The sequence below is a fragment of the Bison bison genome, unplaced genomic scaffold (genome assembly GCF_000754665.1).
Source record: "Bison bison bison isolate TAMUID 2011002044 unplaced genomic scaffold, Bison_UMD1.0 scf7180017864205, whole genome shotgun sequence".
NCBI lineage: Eukaryota > Metazoa > Chordata > Mammalia > Artiodactyla > Bovidae > Bison > Bison bison.
Genome location: NW_011494777.1, coordinates 4,157,272 through 4,172,088, shown reverse-complemented (window position 1 = coordinate 4,172,088; position 14,817 = coordinate 4,157,272). Strand labels below are relative to the sequence as shown.

The following is a 14,817-nucleotide window of genomic DNA, read 5'->3' as shown; positions in this document are numbered from 1 at the left end:
GAGCCACTAGGGAAGTCCTCACCTAATACTAAAGCTCACTTATTGCATAGTTCACATAGCTTGGAACTTCTGTAAGTGCATTTCACAAACTTACCCCTAAGTCCTGAGAAGAACCCTGTGAAGTACATGCATTTGACTTCATGACATGAAGATGTGAAGCACAGAAAGTTGAGGTGATGCGGCCAAGACTGCCCAGCTCGAGTGCTGCAGATCCAGGATCTGGACCACTGCTCTCCATTGCCTCTGGCGGTGGGTAGACTGCATCCTCCCGTGTGTCCTGGATTCCTGCCTTCCCGTCTGTGCCCGTGCACTTCTGTCCCACCTGAAGCAGCTTCACTTCCTTCACCTTCTTGACTGTATCTCCATTGTTGATCCCTACACTAGACTCTGTGGCCCAGGAGAAACTGTTCCCATACCCTCACTGGCTGTGATTCTCCCACACTAACTCACAGAACTTAATGTCTGTACTGCTGGTGTCCAGTCACACACAACCCTGTGATGCACTGGGATGTTTATAGGCAGTTTCCCCCAACAGATTGTAAGTTCATGGAGGGTCCACAAAACATGTGCATTTCTGCACATCGTCCACACACCTAACCCACAGTTATGTATGCAGTAGCTGTTGACACAATGTTTTTTTTTTTTTCTTTCAATGTGGACCCATTTTAAAGTCTTATTGAGTTTATTACAATATTGCTTCTGTTTTATGTTTTAATTTTTTGGCCATAAGGCATGTGGGACCTTAACACCCCGAGCAGGGATCAAACCTGTACCTCCTGCATTGGAAGGCAAAATCTTAACCACTAGACCATCAGGGAAGTTTCTTACTCAATGTTTGATGAGTGACTTTTGGCCCTTCCTCCTTCAGTAGCTATTCTTCCATTAATAATGGTGCCTGGCCGTCAGAAGTCTTAATAATAGGATTTTTCTAACATCACCTCCTTTGCCTGGAATGTCTTTCCACCTCAGAACCGATTAATGTTTACTTATCTCCTGGAACTTGTCTGGGGTGTCTCATATCCAAGGAGCCCTCCCTGACATCCATCTCCAGGCTGGCTAGGGTGTCTCTCTCTGCATTTCCTCACCACCTTATCGTATACATTAAAGGGATTTGTTTCTGTTCTGGTTTGTGCATTTCTAGACTGTGGACTCCTTGAGGACAAGCACGATGTCTTTTTATCGTCATGTCCTTGGGGCTGAGCACAACACTGGTATATGGAAGTACTCAGTGAATATTGATGGATGAATGAATGAACAATGCGTAAATCAAATGAATGAACAATGCGTGAATGAAAGCAATGCAATCTCAGTATGTTTCTAACAGCCTGCTCTTGATTAGCCAAGGTAAGATGCAGGATGTATCCATGAAAACAAAATAAAATTGTGAGTAGCCCTATCCATTGGCCAAAATCTTCTTATGAACATGTATTAGCCACAATCACAGTGCATCCTTGTCAATTTATTTTAATTTTACATACTGGCAGCATGTTAGAAGTTGCCACCTGGACAATGATACTTGTAATCTCCTTGCATCTTAGGCACTGTGCCAGTTTGGTTCTGATAATTGGGATTGCACCTCTGGTCAGACCACCTCACCTCTCTGCCCTGAATGGTCTGCCTTTCAAGTTCATCTCAGGGCAGTCTGCCATCTTCAAGCTCTACTCTGAGGCAGGCTTGAAAGACCAGCGAGCATTTCACCAACTTCAGCTGCATGAGTTGGATGAGTTCCAGTTGTGAGAGGAGGGAGACAATTCTAGATGATTCTTCCAAGCATGAGGTGTGATGGTCTCATTTGATATACTCACTCTGCTGACAGCTTTGGCCCAAACTGCCTCCTCTTCTACTCGGGGACTGTCCATTGTTCTCTAGTGTATGATTAGCAGATTAGCTATCATGTAAGAAGCCAGGAAAATGAACTCCCAGCAAGCCCTTCCAAAGCAAGAGTAATTCATTACCCAGCCTGATTTCCACTTAAAATGTATTTTGAGCACACTTCCAACTACAAACCCTAAATCACCCTGTGTTCACAAAGTCCATCATTTTTTATTTTATTGCGTGGCGTTGGCGTGACATAATCCCTTGCAGAGCATCTCAGAGTGCTTTACAGATCAATAAATTACTTACCTGCAGAGTTGAAGCGATGTCTGCAAGGCCAGCACCGTCATTCTGCAGCAGCCTGTCCTCTGAGAAACAGGCAAGGCTGTGCAATTGCCAAGTGGGGGCAGGATCAGGGCTAGGGCTTCAAGAATTACGTGCCAGTTAAAACTGTGTGTATAAAATGCATCAGATTTAAATGACTTAGAGAGCTTAGGAATTGGGATCCTTCAGACGGTCAGCAAATCAAGTGCTCAGTCATTAACTGATCAAGTTTCTTTCTCTTCTGGAAGTTTCAATTTAGCTTTTATAATGATACAGCCATAAATCACAATGATATGTCTTAGAAGTTTCAGATCTTAGAGGTTGGGGTCACTCCCCAGCCCTGGCTACATCCACCTTCACACTGCTCCTACCTGAAGCTCCATGTGGATTTAAGTCTAAAAATGATGAATTGGTGCTTGCTTTATGCAAGGTGCCATATTGGAGACAGCAGAAAATAAAATGATGAGCAAGGCTCTTGTACAGTGTCTTCCAGTATAATCATGTATAGTCAAGGAAAAATATGACGCATGTTATGTAAACCAGCTTATTTTAATACTGTGGAGGAAGCTACATGGTCTCTAGGATGGAGAGGCAGTGCCCTTGGGCATGGCCTGGAAGACCTCCTGGAAGGGATGCTGGCTCAGCCAGGCCTTGAACGATTCCAGTCGGTCTAGACAGTTGGAGAAAGGTGCTAGGGGACCAAAATGAGAAGCAAGGGCTTGAGGCTCAGGAAACAAAGTCCAGTGAATGCTTGTTAATGAGCATTCCTGGTTGGGTGGGGCTTAGAGATGGATGGGAAGTCAGTTTTCAGGAGAAGTATAGAAAATGGCAAAGAACAGCTCTCTGCAGACACCTCCATTTCTGGAGGAGAAAATCCAGCATAACCAGGAGTGAGTGATGAATAGTTCCAGAAGAGAAAAGACAAGGGCAGAAAGTTCCAACCAGTCTTATTTTTGTGTGAGGGTTGCGTGGGGTCTTAGCCACGTCTGGGAAGTGAGGGTGATGCTCAGCTTGCCTGGGGTCTCCTGCAGGCCAGGTGTCACCATGTCTTGGGGGATCATGGGTTCTGGAAAGACACTTGGGGTGGCTCAGAGGCGTGCTGACTGAAGGAGGAAAACTCATATGAAGACACCTATGAGAATTGGACAGAGAGGGCACGTAAGCTTGAAGCACTAGTATGTCAGAACCAATGTTGGTAGAATTGAAATGACATGTGTTATTGGCCCGGTTTTGAGGTTGTTGTAAACATGTAGCTAGTTGGGGAAATGATTCCTTTGAACAACCGTTCTAATTCCATCCTATAAATATTTGTTGTATTTTTACTATGAAAATGCATAGTAAAAGTGTTTGTGGCTCAGTTGTGTCCAACTCTTTGCAATCCCATGAACTATGGCCTGCCAGGCTCCTTTGTCCATGGAATTCTTCAGGCAAGAACACTAGAATGGGTTGCCATTCCCTTCTTCAGGGTATCTCCTAACCCAGGGATCGAACCTGTGTCTCCTGCATTGCAGGCAGATTCTTCTGAGCCACCTTCCCAGGCTCTCCGACATTGCCTTTATATAGGAGGAAATAGAAGCTGAAGTCAAGGTGAGATGTTTCTCTCAAGTGTAAGGTGATCCCTCTAGTTCCTCCTCATTGACTATAGCCCCTGTGTTTCTGTCCCTGGGTTATTCTGCCCACTCCCCTTTGAAGAAAACAAATAAATATTTCAACAAAATTTTAATTTTCCTTCTACCTGTTTTGTCTCCACAGTATCTCCCAAAATTGTGGAGATTTCTTCAGATATCTCCATTAACGAAGGCAACAACATCAGCCTCACCTGCATAGCAACGGGTAGACCAGAGCCCACGGTTACCTGGAGACACATCTCCCCCAAAGGTAAGAGAAGCGGCTTGGGACATCGTGTCATGCGAGGAAGTGGGAGAATCGTTGGCTGTGGCAGGAGGTTATGGTGCTGATGGCCTGGTCACAAGGATCCCACATTCTTGGTGGCCTGATAACAATATACCCGTAGCTCCGCAGAGAATATCGGTGTTCTCGATGCAAGATGGGCATAACCTCTAAGATTCCAGAAATCACACTGGAGGATTGATGCAACCCCTGGGAGAGTAATCTACCTTGTTTCTGGGTGAAAGGGTGCTGAGATGTCCTGGGTGACTTTTCCGTTCACATGGATGGTAGAGTGCTCAGTGCGGTGTTGGTGGCATTGTTCAGCTGGTTGTGGTAAGAGAGAGAAAACACAGACGCACAGTGATGGGGGAGACCTTGGGATGGCCACGTCCCTAAAAGGAACACTTCCAGGTCTGTACTGCTTCAACATTGCCAAGCATCTGGTCTCTAGGCCATGAGTCCTCGTGTGGTTTTGTCGTCGTTCTACTCTGATTAATCCCAGATAACAAATATCACTTAATGTGTGACTAAATTGCAAAACTCACTTTGTCTAAATGTCTAGATGTTCTGTAGACCAGACTAAGTGTTGTTTTGGGCTTGCATAGATTGAACCTGAAACTTTAACAATTTAAAGCAAGATGCCATTTATTAAGGGCTTCCCCAGTGGCTCAGCAGTGAAGAATCCACCTGTAATGCAGGAAATGCAGGAGACGTGGGTTCGATCCCTGGGTCAGGAAGATCCCCTGGAGGAGGGCATGGCTACCCACTCCAGTATTCTTGCCTGGAGAATCCCATGGACAGAGGAGCCTGGTGGGCTACAGTCCACCGGGTCACAAAGAGTCAGATGTAACTTGAGGGACTGAGCGTGGGCGTCATATATTATAAAGCTAGCTTTTGTGCAAGGTGCATTACATGGTTTCATTTGTTCTTAAATGTCGACTGAGTGCTTGGGGATATAGCGATAAGCCAGAACAGGCAAGTCTCTGCTCTCATGAGCTCACATCCTCATGATACAAATAACCAGTGATATTAATAATAATAATAAGTGGCGATAAGGATGGGACAATAGAACAGGATACGTGGACGGAAGGACAAGAGGTTTGGTCAGGAAAGGTGTTTGACATGGTGACATTTGAGCTGAGACCTGAATAAAAATCCTTAAATTTCATTGCTTGTGTCTGGCTAGCCTAAAATACACTCATGTAAGTATGTATGTATACATGTGTGTATTTGTTTGTAGGCATGTGTGTATATGTAAGTGCGTTGTTGGCTCATGAAGGTTTAAGATGCTAAAGGACAGATACCCCCTATTGTAAAATAGATAAACAGCAAGGGCCTACTGTAAAGCACAGGGAATTATACTTAATATCTTGTAATAACCTATAATGGAAAAGAATCTGAATATATATGTGTGTGTGTATATATATATATATATAACTGGATCACTGTGTTGTACATCTGAAACTAATCCACTATTGTACATCAACTATACTTCAATAAAAATGAAGATGCTAAATTCACCGCAGGGGTGGTCATTTGCTTGGTGTTGCAGTCTGAGTCCCCCTAAAGCAGACCCTGAGATGCTGATTGGTGAGCTAGAAGTTTATCGGAGGTGGCGTTGGGCTCAGCCCTGTGAAAGGGCAGGGGGGTCGGGCTGGGGGAGAGGTTGACTGTGGTGCCATGTGTGAGAGCAGGATGCCTGTGGGGTGTTCTGAAGACAGGGTGGGTTGTGCCCTACTGAAGGTACGGGGGTGACCTTTTACGCCAGCACTGTAGTTGGTCAGAGAATTTGGGCTGTGAGCCCAGGCCAGGTATCTCTCTTCCTACTGGAGCTGAGGACTGTCTGGTCCACCCTGGGGCAGTTGTCCTCCATTCCTGAAGAAGGCAGGCATCGCAGGGTCCACTACACCTGGGCTTTGATGCAATAAGTTGAAGAAGACTGCATGGGCCCCAGATAGCAAATCCCCCTCTTGGGGTGACAAGTCGCCCTAAGGATGTTTTCACAGAAGGGGTGAGATTTTCAGTGTGTTTAGCTGAAACACACTGAGAACTCTCTGTAGCCACTGCACTTGAATGCACCACTGTGAGCGAGGGAATCAGAGAGATGCTTGCGTTTCTCCAGTCTCTCAACTGGAACTAACCTTACAGGGGGCATGGCCCACAATCTGGGAGGAGGTTTCACTGGACCTAAGACCGCTAGTGATGAAAAGTGGTCTTGGGGCACATCCCAGGGAAGGGTGTCCAGGTGGACAGACTTTCTGGTTCAAGGTGCGCGGCGTTCATCCCTGAAAATGTCGGGTCCTCAGTGCCGCTGGACGCTGGGACGGTCTGTGCCTGTAGACTCCGCAGAGCATTCATCATCTCAGCATCACGGACTTTGCTTCTATCAGGAGGCACCTCGCCCTCCATCCTGCAAGTCCCCCTCTGACTCCTGTTTGATGTCTTTTCTCATTCCTCCTCTGGCCCTGCAGCTCTTTGTCCTTTTCTGGGTTCTTTTTCTTCCTTTCCTTTTCTTTCCTTTCTTCCCCTCTCCTCCGTACATCTCCTCTTTTTGTCCTGCCCTTTCATGCTTTCTCTTTTTGTTCTCTGCTTTCCTGTCTCTCACAGCCTCCTACACGTTCCCCTTCCGTCTCATTTCATCCCACATTGTCATCTCCTTTTCTCTCTCTTCCCCTCACAACCACTTTTGTCTCCCCACTGCATTGGCACCTTCTCCGTTCTTCCTGCGGAGGTTTGCACTGCTGTGCGCTAGCATCCTTCCCCCACCCTGGCCATCCAGCTGCCTCATTTCCCCAGGAGACTTTACCTGAGCCCTGGCCAGAGGCATCCATTTTCCTGGGGTTTTAGCTGCTATGGAAACAGAAGATGGATCAAGAGGAGAGGAGCAGGATAATCAGAATCTACCTGTGGATCAGAGTAATTTAGACGCGCAGCTTTTCCCAGATCCCCGGTCAGGATTAACTACCCAGATTCAAGCTGACGAGAGACATGCCACGTGGTAACTAATCACCTCGGGGTTCACGCAGTGCTGCTTTCTCGGTGACTGATTATTTGGAGATGAGAGCTGTCACTGGGCTATGGCTGAAACCAAACGGAAGCTGGAGACCCTTAGTGGCCAGAGCTTCATCTCACCCCACTAAGTGCCTGCAAAATGCGGCTTATTTTACATACATGTGGACAGAATGGGGTTCCTTAGAAGAAAAGATGCCCTACACCAAAGCGAAGGCTCCAAAGACAGAGCCTCTATCATCCCTCGTGCCATTCTGTGTGGGCAGGTCACGACTCAATCAAAGTTATTTTTTTAATTTAAATTTATTTATTTTAATTGGAGGTTAATTACTTTATAATATTGTATTGGTTTTGCCATACATCAACATGAATCTGCCACAGCTGTACATGTGTTCCCCATCCTGAACCCCCCTCCCACCTCCCTCCCTGTACCATCCCTCTGGGTTATCCCAGTGCACCAGCCCCAAGCATCCTGTATCCTGCATCAAACCTGGACTGGCAATTCGTTTCTTATATGATATTATACCTGTTTCAATGCCATTCTCCCAAGTCATCCCACCCTCTCCCTCTCCCACAGAGTCCAAAAGACTGTTCTATACATCTGTGTCTCCTTTGCTGTCTCGCATACAGGGTTATCATTACCATCTTTCTAAATTCCATATATATGCATTAGTATACTGTATTGGTGTTTTTGTTTCTGACTTAGTTCATTCTGTATAATAGGCTCCAGTTTCATCCACCTCATTAGAACTTATTCAAATGTATTCTTTTTAATGGCGGAGTAATACTCCATCGTGTATATGTATCACAGCTTTCTTATCCATTCATCTGCTGATGGACATCTAGGTTGCTTCCATGTCCGGGCTATTATAAACAGAGCTGTGATGAACATTGGGGTACATGTGTCTCTTTCAATTCTGGTTTCCTCAGTGTGTATGCCCAGCAGTGGGATTGCTGGGTCATAAGGCAGTTCTATTTCCAGTTTTTTAAGGAATCTCCACACTCTTCTCCCTAGTGGCTGTATGGCGAAGGTCATTGTTATTATACTCACACCCATGAAAGACCTGGGCCAGGCACTGTGGGCAACCTCAGTGGCTTCACTACGTCTTCTCTCCTGAATGATCCGTTTGTTCTACACATTTCTGGAAACTCCTAGAATCCTGTATCACAACTCATATGGTGCTCCCTGCAATAAGCTGGCATTGGTTTATAACATTATATAAGTTCCATGCATAAAAGATTATATTTTGACTGCTGTATACACTACAGTGAGCTCACCACCAAAACGCTGGCTTCCATCCACCTCCATACAGTTGACCCCCTGCTCCCATTTCACTACCTGCCCCCACCCCACTCCCCCTTCAGTAACCTTTATTCTGTTCTCTGCATCTGTGTGTTTTGGTTTAGTTTGTATGTGTATATATATATATGTATGTGTGTGTGTGTATATATATATTTATATATATATTCCCCATAAAAGTGAGATCATATGATTTTTGTCTTTCTCTCTCTCACTTATTTCACTTAACATAAGGTCCCAGCTTTCACTGCCTTTTATGTGGAAACAAAATAAAGAAGTGTTAACCACCATTGTATAACAGTGGCTTATGTATCCAGATATACAGAAGCCGGGAGTGATCTTATAGTGGGCAAGGGGTGGCAGGGGTCTTTCTCAGAAGGTGTCTGCTTGGCACGTTACATCAGAAGGCAAAAGTCTTTTCCAGAATAGAGAGAAGGTAAGACTTCTCAGGCCACCTCTTGACATCGCCACGGAATGTGAGAAGTAACATTTCACCTGTTGGTACTGGTTATATGTCTTATTGGCTCCCTTCATGAACTTAGAGCTCTCAGGAGTTCAAGGAGAAGGTGTACTAGCTTTATAGAGATACCTGCCCTCACTGTACATACCTGTTTGGAAGGGTCCAGGTGTTGCCTTGGTCTTTTAAGGACAAAAAGCCCATCTCACTCTCTCCTACAGAAACACCATCTGGAGCTACACAAATGTTGCAGTGGCCCCTTGCTGAATCCCCCCTTAAACCTGCTGCTCCAGGCACTGAAGGACAGCAGTGGTCCCCAAAGTCCCGCAGACACAGCCCCCACTTGTGATTCTGTGTCTTGTCTTCTCTTTGCCTTCTCGAGATGTTCAAGAACTTCTCTTAGCACAGCCCTTGCTATCCAAAAGAATACCTTTAATGCTGTCTCTTCCTCCGAGTCTTCTAAGTAAACATATATCCCATCTCTTCCAGTGTGTCCTAAGAGATGCTTTTTAGGACCTCACAATTCATAGGAAAGTATTCTCAAAGCCCAGTTCTGTGTCTCCAGCTTCCTCTGAGCTGTCAGAACTTTAGAGAGTAAGCTGAGATTTCTGTATTTCTACCTCCCTGGGAGCCCCTCATGAATCCCAGTTGAAGGCTGAGTCCAGCTACTATACCTATGGGGTCTGGACTCCCTGACCATCCTAAAAGAAGCAGTCCTCCTGGGTACACCTACCTCAGCATTTATCCCATCAAATCAATACTGAAAATGACCACATCACCAAGGCTGTTGAGAGGAAGCTTCCAACTTGAGTATTGGCTGGGGCTCAGGAGGGTCCAGCGATCAGTCCACAGAGATGTCCAGATTCTGGCTCATGAGTTGAGACCAGGGCCTGTGTCTCTCGTTTCTAAGATCTTCCGCCTCCTAACTCAATACCCAGCACCCAGAAAGCATCTAAGGAATACGTGTTGATTCCATAAGCAGCACTTGTGCTTGCTGGTACCCCCAAGTGCATGACCCCCAAGTGCAGAGTCCATCTGCAGCCTTGAGGGATTCTCCTCCACTTTAATATTGTGGTCCAGAGCTGGTGTGTTTCCTGCTGAGACTCTTCCAGTGAGTCTCCAGGAGATTTTCTCTGGTCTTTTTCTCAGGAGATTTTCTCAAGCCCTTCTCAAAGTCCCTCTGGCGGGGCAGCTGCTGTGGCAGCTGGACGTCTCCTTGAAGGAGTGAGTCCTTTTCGAGTTCTGTTTTGCAAGGGCTGAGATGGCTCCCGAACATCTTTGGAGGTGGGTCTTGGGTGGGCTGCCTTCTGCCCTCATCACTGCCTCACTGCAGTCACTCTCGCAATGTCTGTGTTTCTCTGACACGTAATTCACCGGGCCCTTCCGGGCCCCTGAGCCTTTTGCACACTTTCTCATCCCAACCTGCCTGTGCCTAAACCTATGACAACTTCCAATGGTTTTGTAAATCAACCCTGGGTATTCCCAGAGAGAATGAATTCAGTAGTCCATGAAAATGTACTGTTCCTCATGGGTTAAAAATAATAAAATTGATACAAAGAAAGAAATCAGTACAACAAAAAAGAAATATTATTTAAAACGTCTCCCTCCATCCCTCAGTGTATGAAGTGACGTGGAGTAGACGTGGAATGTTTCTTCTCGGGCACCACCAAGACCCCAGGGTTTGGGGGACAGAGTTAGAGCCAGAGTCTCCATCTATTGAGCTGCACACGAAGTCCAGCTCTTCCCACAGTGCAGGGTAGATGCTTCTGCAAGCCTTCCACACCCTCACCTGTGGGGATGGGCAACCTGCCTCCGCTGCACATTCCCTTCCGCCTCCTCCCTGAGCTCTCCTGCTGGACTTGAGGACCCGGGGGCTGTCGGCTGTCCAGGCCCGTTCTTGTTTCTCAGAGCCTTCAAAGGCACCAGCTGGTGAGGACAGGGTGACCCGCGGATGGGAGGGCTTCTCCAATGTTCTGAGCCCTCCCTGACCCGCACCACCCCCCCCTGCCAGGCCCTCCCCTGGCCCTATGCCCACCCATTTCCCATTTGTCAGCACTGACAGGCCTCCCTCCCGAGCCGAGCAGGACACGGCACACTAATTGGCACTGGAGGTATCACAGCTTGAGTTCAACCAAAGCTGGCAGGTGCCGCAACTCTGGTGACAGCTCTGCGGAAGGGTGTCAGGAGTGGAGCTCCGGCGTGCCACCGGCTGACGCGGCACCCTGGCACTAATGAGCAGCCTGTCAGCACCCGCGTCAGGGGCCCCGCGTGGCACAGGGATCATTAGGACGGCCAACGAGAAAAGAAGTCTCCAGCAAAGAGGCGCCGGGGATGGGAGGGAAGGAGGACAAAGTGGAACTAAAGGCTTCACCTCGCCCACCGATGTTCACCACCCCGAAGGAGGGGGCCAAAAAAAAGACGCAGGAAAGACAAAGATCTTCTTGAAAGGTCTCTATCTACGCCCACCCTGGACAACTCGTGGAAACTTGTTCTGGTGGCTGCCCTGAAATTAGCAGTACAGGCGATACATCTTCCCTGCCATAAGCCGGGTGGGGGTGCAGGGGGCACGGACCTCAATGACTGAATCACCTGTCCAGTCACAGCCAAGGTGTGTGAAGCCAGGGATTAGCCTAAGTTCCCAAGAAACAGGGGCCTGAAGGAGAGGCGGCCTGGGGATCTGTGTTCTTTGGCTCCGTGTCCGGGAGGCTCCCTGGCAAGGGGACTGGCTGAGCTGTGAGGGGCCCGCCTATCTTCTGCTGGAAGGTTGGAATCGGGGCGAGGCAGTGAGCAGAAGGCTTCTTCCCTGAGGTGTTGCTTCCCAGAGGTGGGCTGGGGTGATGAGCAGTGTGTCTGCTCTCTCCATCTGCTTCCTGAGGATAGGTGAGAATGGTCCAGCCGGTCCTTTCTTCTGAGACGTGTGCAGTGTCTGGCCCTTGTCTGAGGCTCTGACCACCTGTAGTGATTCCTTGTCCTGGCTGGAGTGACCTTCCCGAAATGGGTGACTTTGAAGGCAGGTCCAGCTGGGTTTGCGTTTCCTTCGACAGCTCAGTGCCTGGGTCCCGCTGGGGCAGTGAGACGCCTTTCTGAAGATGCGCTTCTTTCTTGGGATTTTGTTACTGCTTCTCGGCAGAGCACCTGAACTTCTGGGATCTGGTCATAGACTCCAGGGGCCCTCTGGCTCGTGCTGTGGGTCGCATTGGGACTTGAGGTTCACCTCCCTCTAGGACTCACCCTGCTCCCCTTACACATCTCCCTGCAGCTTCTCGATTGAGTCCTACTCTTTTCTTAAGACCAGACTCAAATGCTACCTGTTTGAGAGCCTCTGGTGACTTTCTTCAAGCAGAGCACCTCCGTCCTTCCCCACAAAACCCCACAGCACTCTGCACGGTGGCGATGTTCGCCATTGGCCCAGGGCTCTGGAGGGCTCCGCGACCCCACATCCATGGGACCAGGGGAGCAGCGGCAGGCCTCCTGAGGTTGCTTTACCTCCAGTGCCGAGTGCAGCACCTGATGGTGGCAGGTACTGTAGGGGATCAGGGAAGGACCAAGTGTCCGGTAGTGCAGATAGAGGATGTTTCTTCCCTTTTTGAAGTTGTGTCTGGTGCATAATGTAAAACAAAATCAACTTTAGCAAGGAAAGGGTAAGATCCAGGAATGTCATATCTGCATCATCACGTTTCACAAACCAATCAAAGGAGTTTGTATAAGAAATGCCTCTCCCGCCTCCCCTCCCCGCCCCGGGAACCGGCTCCCTAGTAGACCCAGGACTGAGCCTCAGACACTTGGTCTGCAGAATAGAGGTAACCAGGCCCTGCCAAGGTGGACGTGGCTTGACAGTCATGCTTCCCAATGCAGGGTGCCCAGCTGACAACATACAGCAGGCGCCTAACCCTGGTGGCTTCCATCGCCCAGGCCAGCCCTTCCTCTTCTCTCCCGCCCAGAAGACAAGAACAAAAAGGAGGAAATTAAAATTCCTTCCTCTGAAAAGGTTAAGTCCTTACAAAAGGACTCAAGTTCGGTCAATTGCCATAAAGGATAGATAGTCAAAGGTGCTTCCTCAGCACCTCCCTCACTCCCATGATTTTCTAATTAACGTAGGTGCTTGATTAAAATTCCCAGAGTACCCCAAGTAGCCATCCCAGGAGGGAACACATAATTGCTATTGCAAAAGATATTACAGCGCTCATTGATGGTGGGAGAAAAAAAATAATTGCATCATAATGGAAAGTGGTGGATGTCCTGTCCCGGGGAGCAGGGGTGCATACGGTATTAGGTCCAACCTATACAGAGAAAGCAGTTCATTATGATGGAGATAAACCAGTGGTCCATCCTCAGATATGGGGCGGAGCGATCCACAAACTCGTTAAGTAAATGGTTTAAACACAGATCAAGGTGGCAAAGAAGGAAGTGGAGACAGACATTTATAGATCACTCTTTTAACTCTGTAATTTTCTTTAACTGTAACATTATGGCTACATAGATACATTTAGGGTAAAATTTGCCAATGTCAATAAGGGCTTTGTAAGTTTAATATTTATGATCTGGTTTAAAGCAATATTAGAGCTGGGCAGCTTCCTACTTCAAAGAAGAGGGAAATCATAAAAAGACTAGTGGGGAAATTAATGAGTTCAATGTGCCTCAATTGAGAACATATGAAATCAAGCCTCCGTCTAGAAACCGAGGGCAGGAGTGCACACCACAGACGCTGTTTGTGGTTTTACCCAATTATTTTAAAACCCTTGAAAAATGTAGACTGAGACGTCCGCTGAATGCAGGCACTGCTAACAGCATCCTCCCCCACGCTCTCCCGAGTCTTGGGCTATTTATGCGGGTACTTGGTGACTGTTACCATGCAGAACTGTTTTGATGAAACGAAAAAGGAAACAGAGAAGCAGAGAGATTGTATTGTCTTCCCCACAGATGCTAGCCACCCTGGCTGGGTTATTACAAAGGCCGGTTAAAACAGCAGCCCCTCTAGGCCAGGAGACCCCATCTCTGAGGACCATACCTGACAGGCAGCTCTTTGGGGGGTACAGAAGGGCCTCTGCAGGGCATCGCCCCCCACTACAGCCATGAAACCTCCTCTCCGAGGAATCCCGTAGACCAGATGAGGGCTTCACGAATCCCATAGCCAGGACTCACCAGGAGCTGCCAGGAGAGCTTGGATACAGTTTGCAATCAGATTGTCCTGGTCACGAGGACTTTGCTGTGTTGCTTTGACTTTACAGCTGCTTTTCCATCTTGCATCTTATCTTGACCTGTGATGACTGCTTTTTCCCTAGAATCTGAATGGAAGGGTCTCTATTATCCAACCACAATAACTAAGACTCCGAGGATATTAAAAAATATGCTATCCACTCTTCTAAACATGCAGCAGAGTCGTATGAACTCTTCTCAACAACAGTGTGAGCAGGTCCTGTGATGAGCTGCTTTACTGATGAGGGGGCCAAGGCTTGGAGCATAGACAAGTGGGCCAGGAAACAGGGCTCCAAGTGGCAGAGCTGAAACCCCACCCACGGCCACAGTGTCTCCAGAAGGCATGTGCTTAACCACTGTGCTGGACAGCGCCACCCTCCAAGGGTGGTCCCTGGGCCAGCAGCACAGGCGTCACCTGCGTCGTACCCCAGACCTCGGATGGGACGCAGAAATCTGCATTTTGGTAAATCGCCAGGGAATTGTGATGCAAACTTGAGAGCCACCGCTGGGTGCTGTTTGCTGTGTGCCGGGCACTCTGCTTTACATACCTTAATATCACTTAACTCCTACAGACGCCCTTACAAGCAGGCATCATTTCCATTTTGGCGATGAAGAACTAGAGAGCTGATAGGAAAACTGGCCCACAGATATTAAAAAGGTGAAGTTCAACTCCAAACCTTTTGACTTCAGGATTCATATTCTTTTTAAAAAATCTTTTTAATTTGTATAATGTTGTATTGGTTTTCTGCTGCACAGCAACATGAATCAGCCACAATTATACATATATCCCCTCCATCTTGAGCCTCCCTCCCTTACCCCCATCCCA

At 47.7% G+C, this 14,817-nt stretch overlaps 1 protein-coding gene across 2 annotated transcripts in view; it reads left to right on the top strand.

Annotated features, from left to right (window-relative positions):
* The window catches only part of NTM (neurotrimin), a 422,112-nt gene that overhangs the window by 292,363 nt on the left and 114,932 nt on the right, over window positions 1–14,817 (top strand). For both annotated transcript variants that reach the window (XM_010844696.1, XM_010844695.1), the window contains exon 3: window positions 3,892–4,017. In XM_010844696.1, the coding sequence (XP_010842998.1) occupies window positions 3,892–4,017 (126 nt within the window). The remainder of the gene's footprint in view (window positions 1–3,891; window positions 4,018–14,817) is intronic.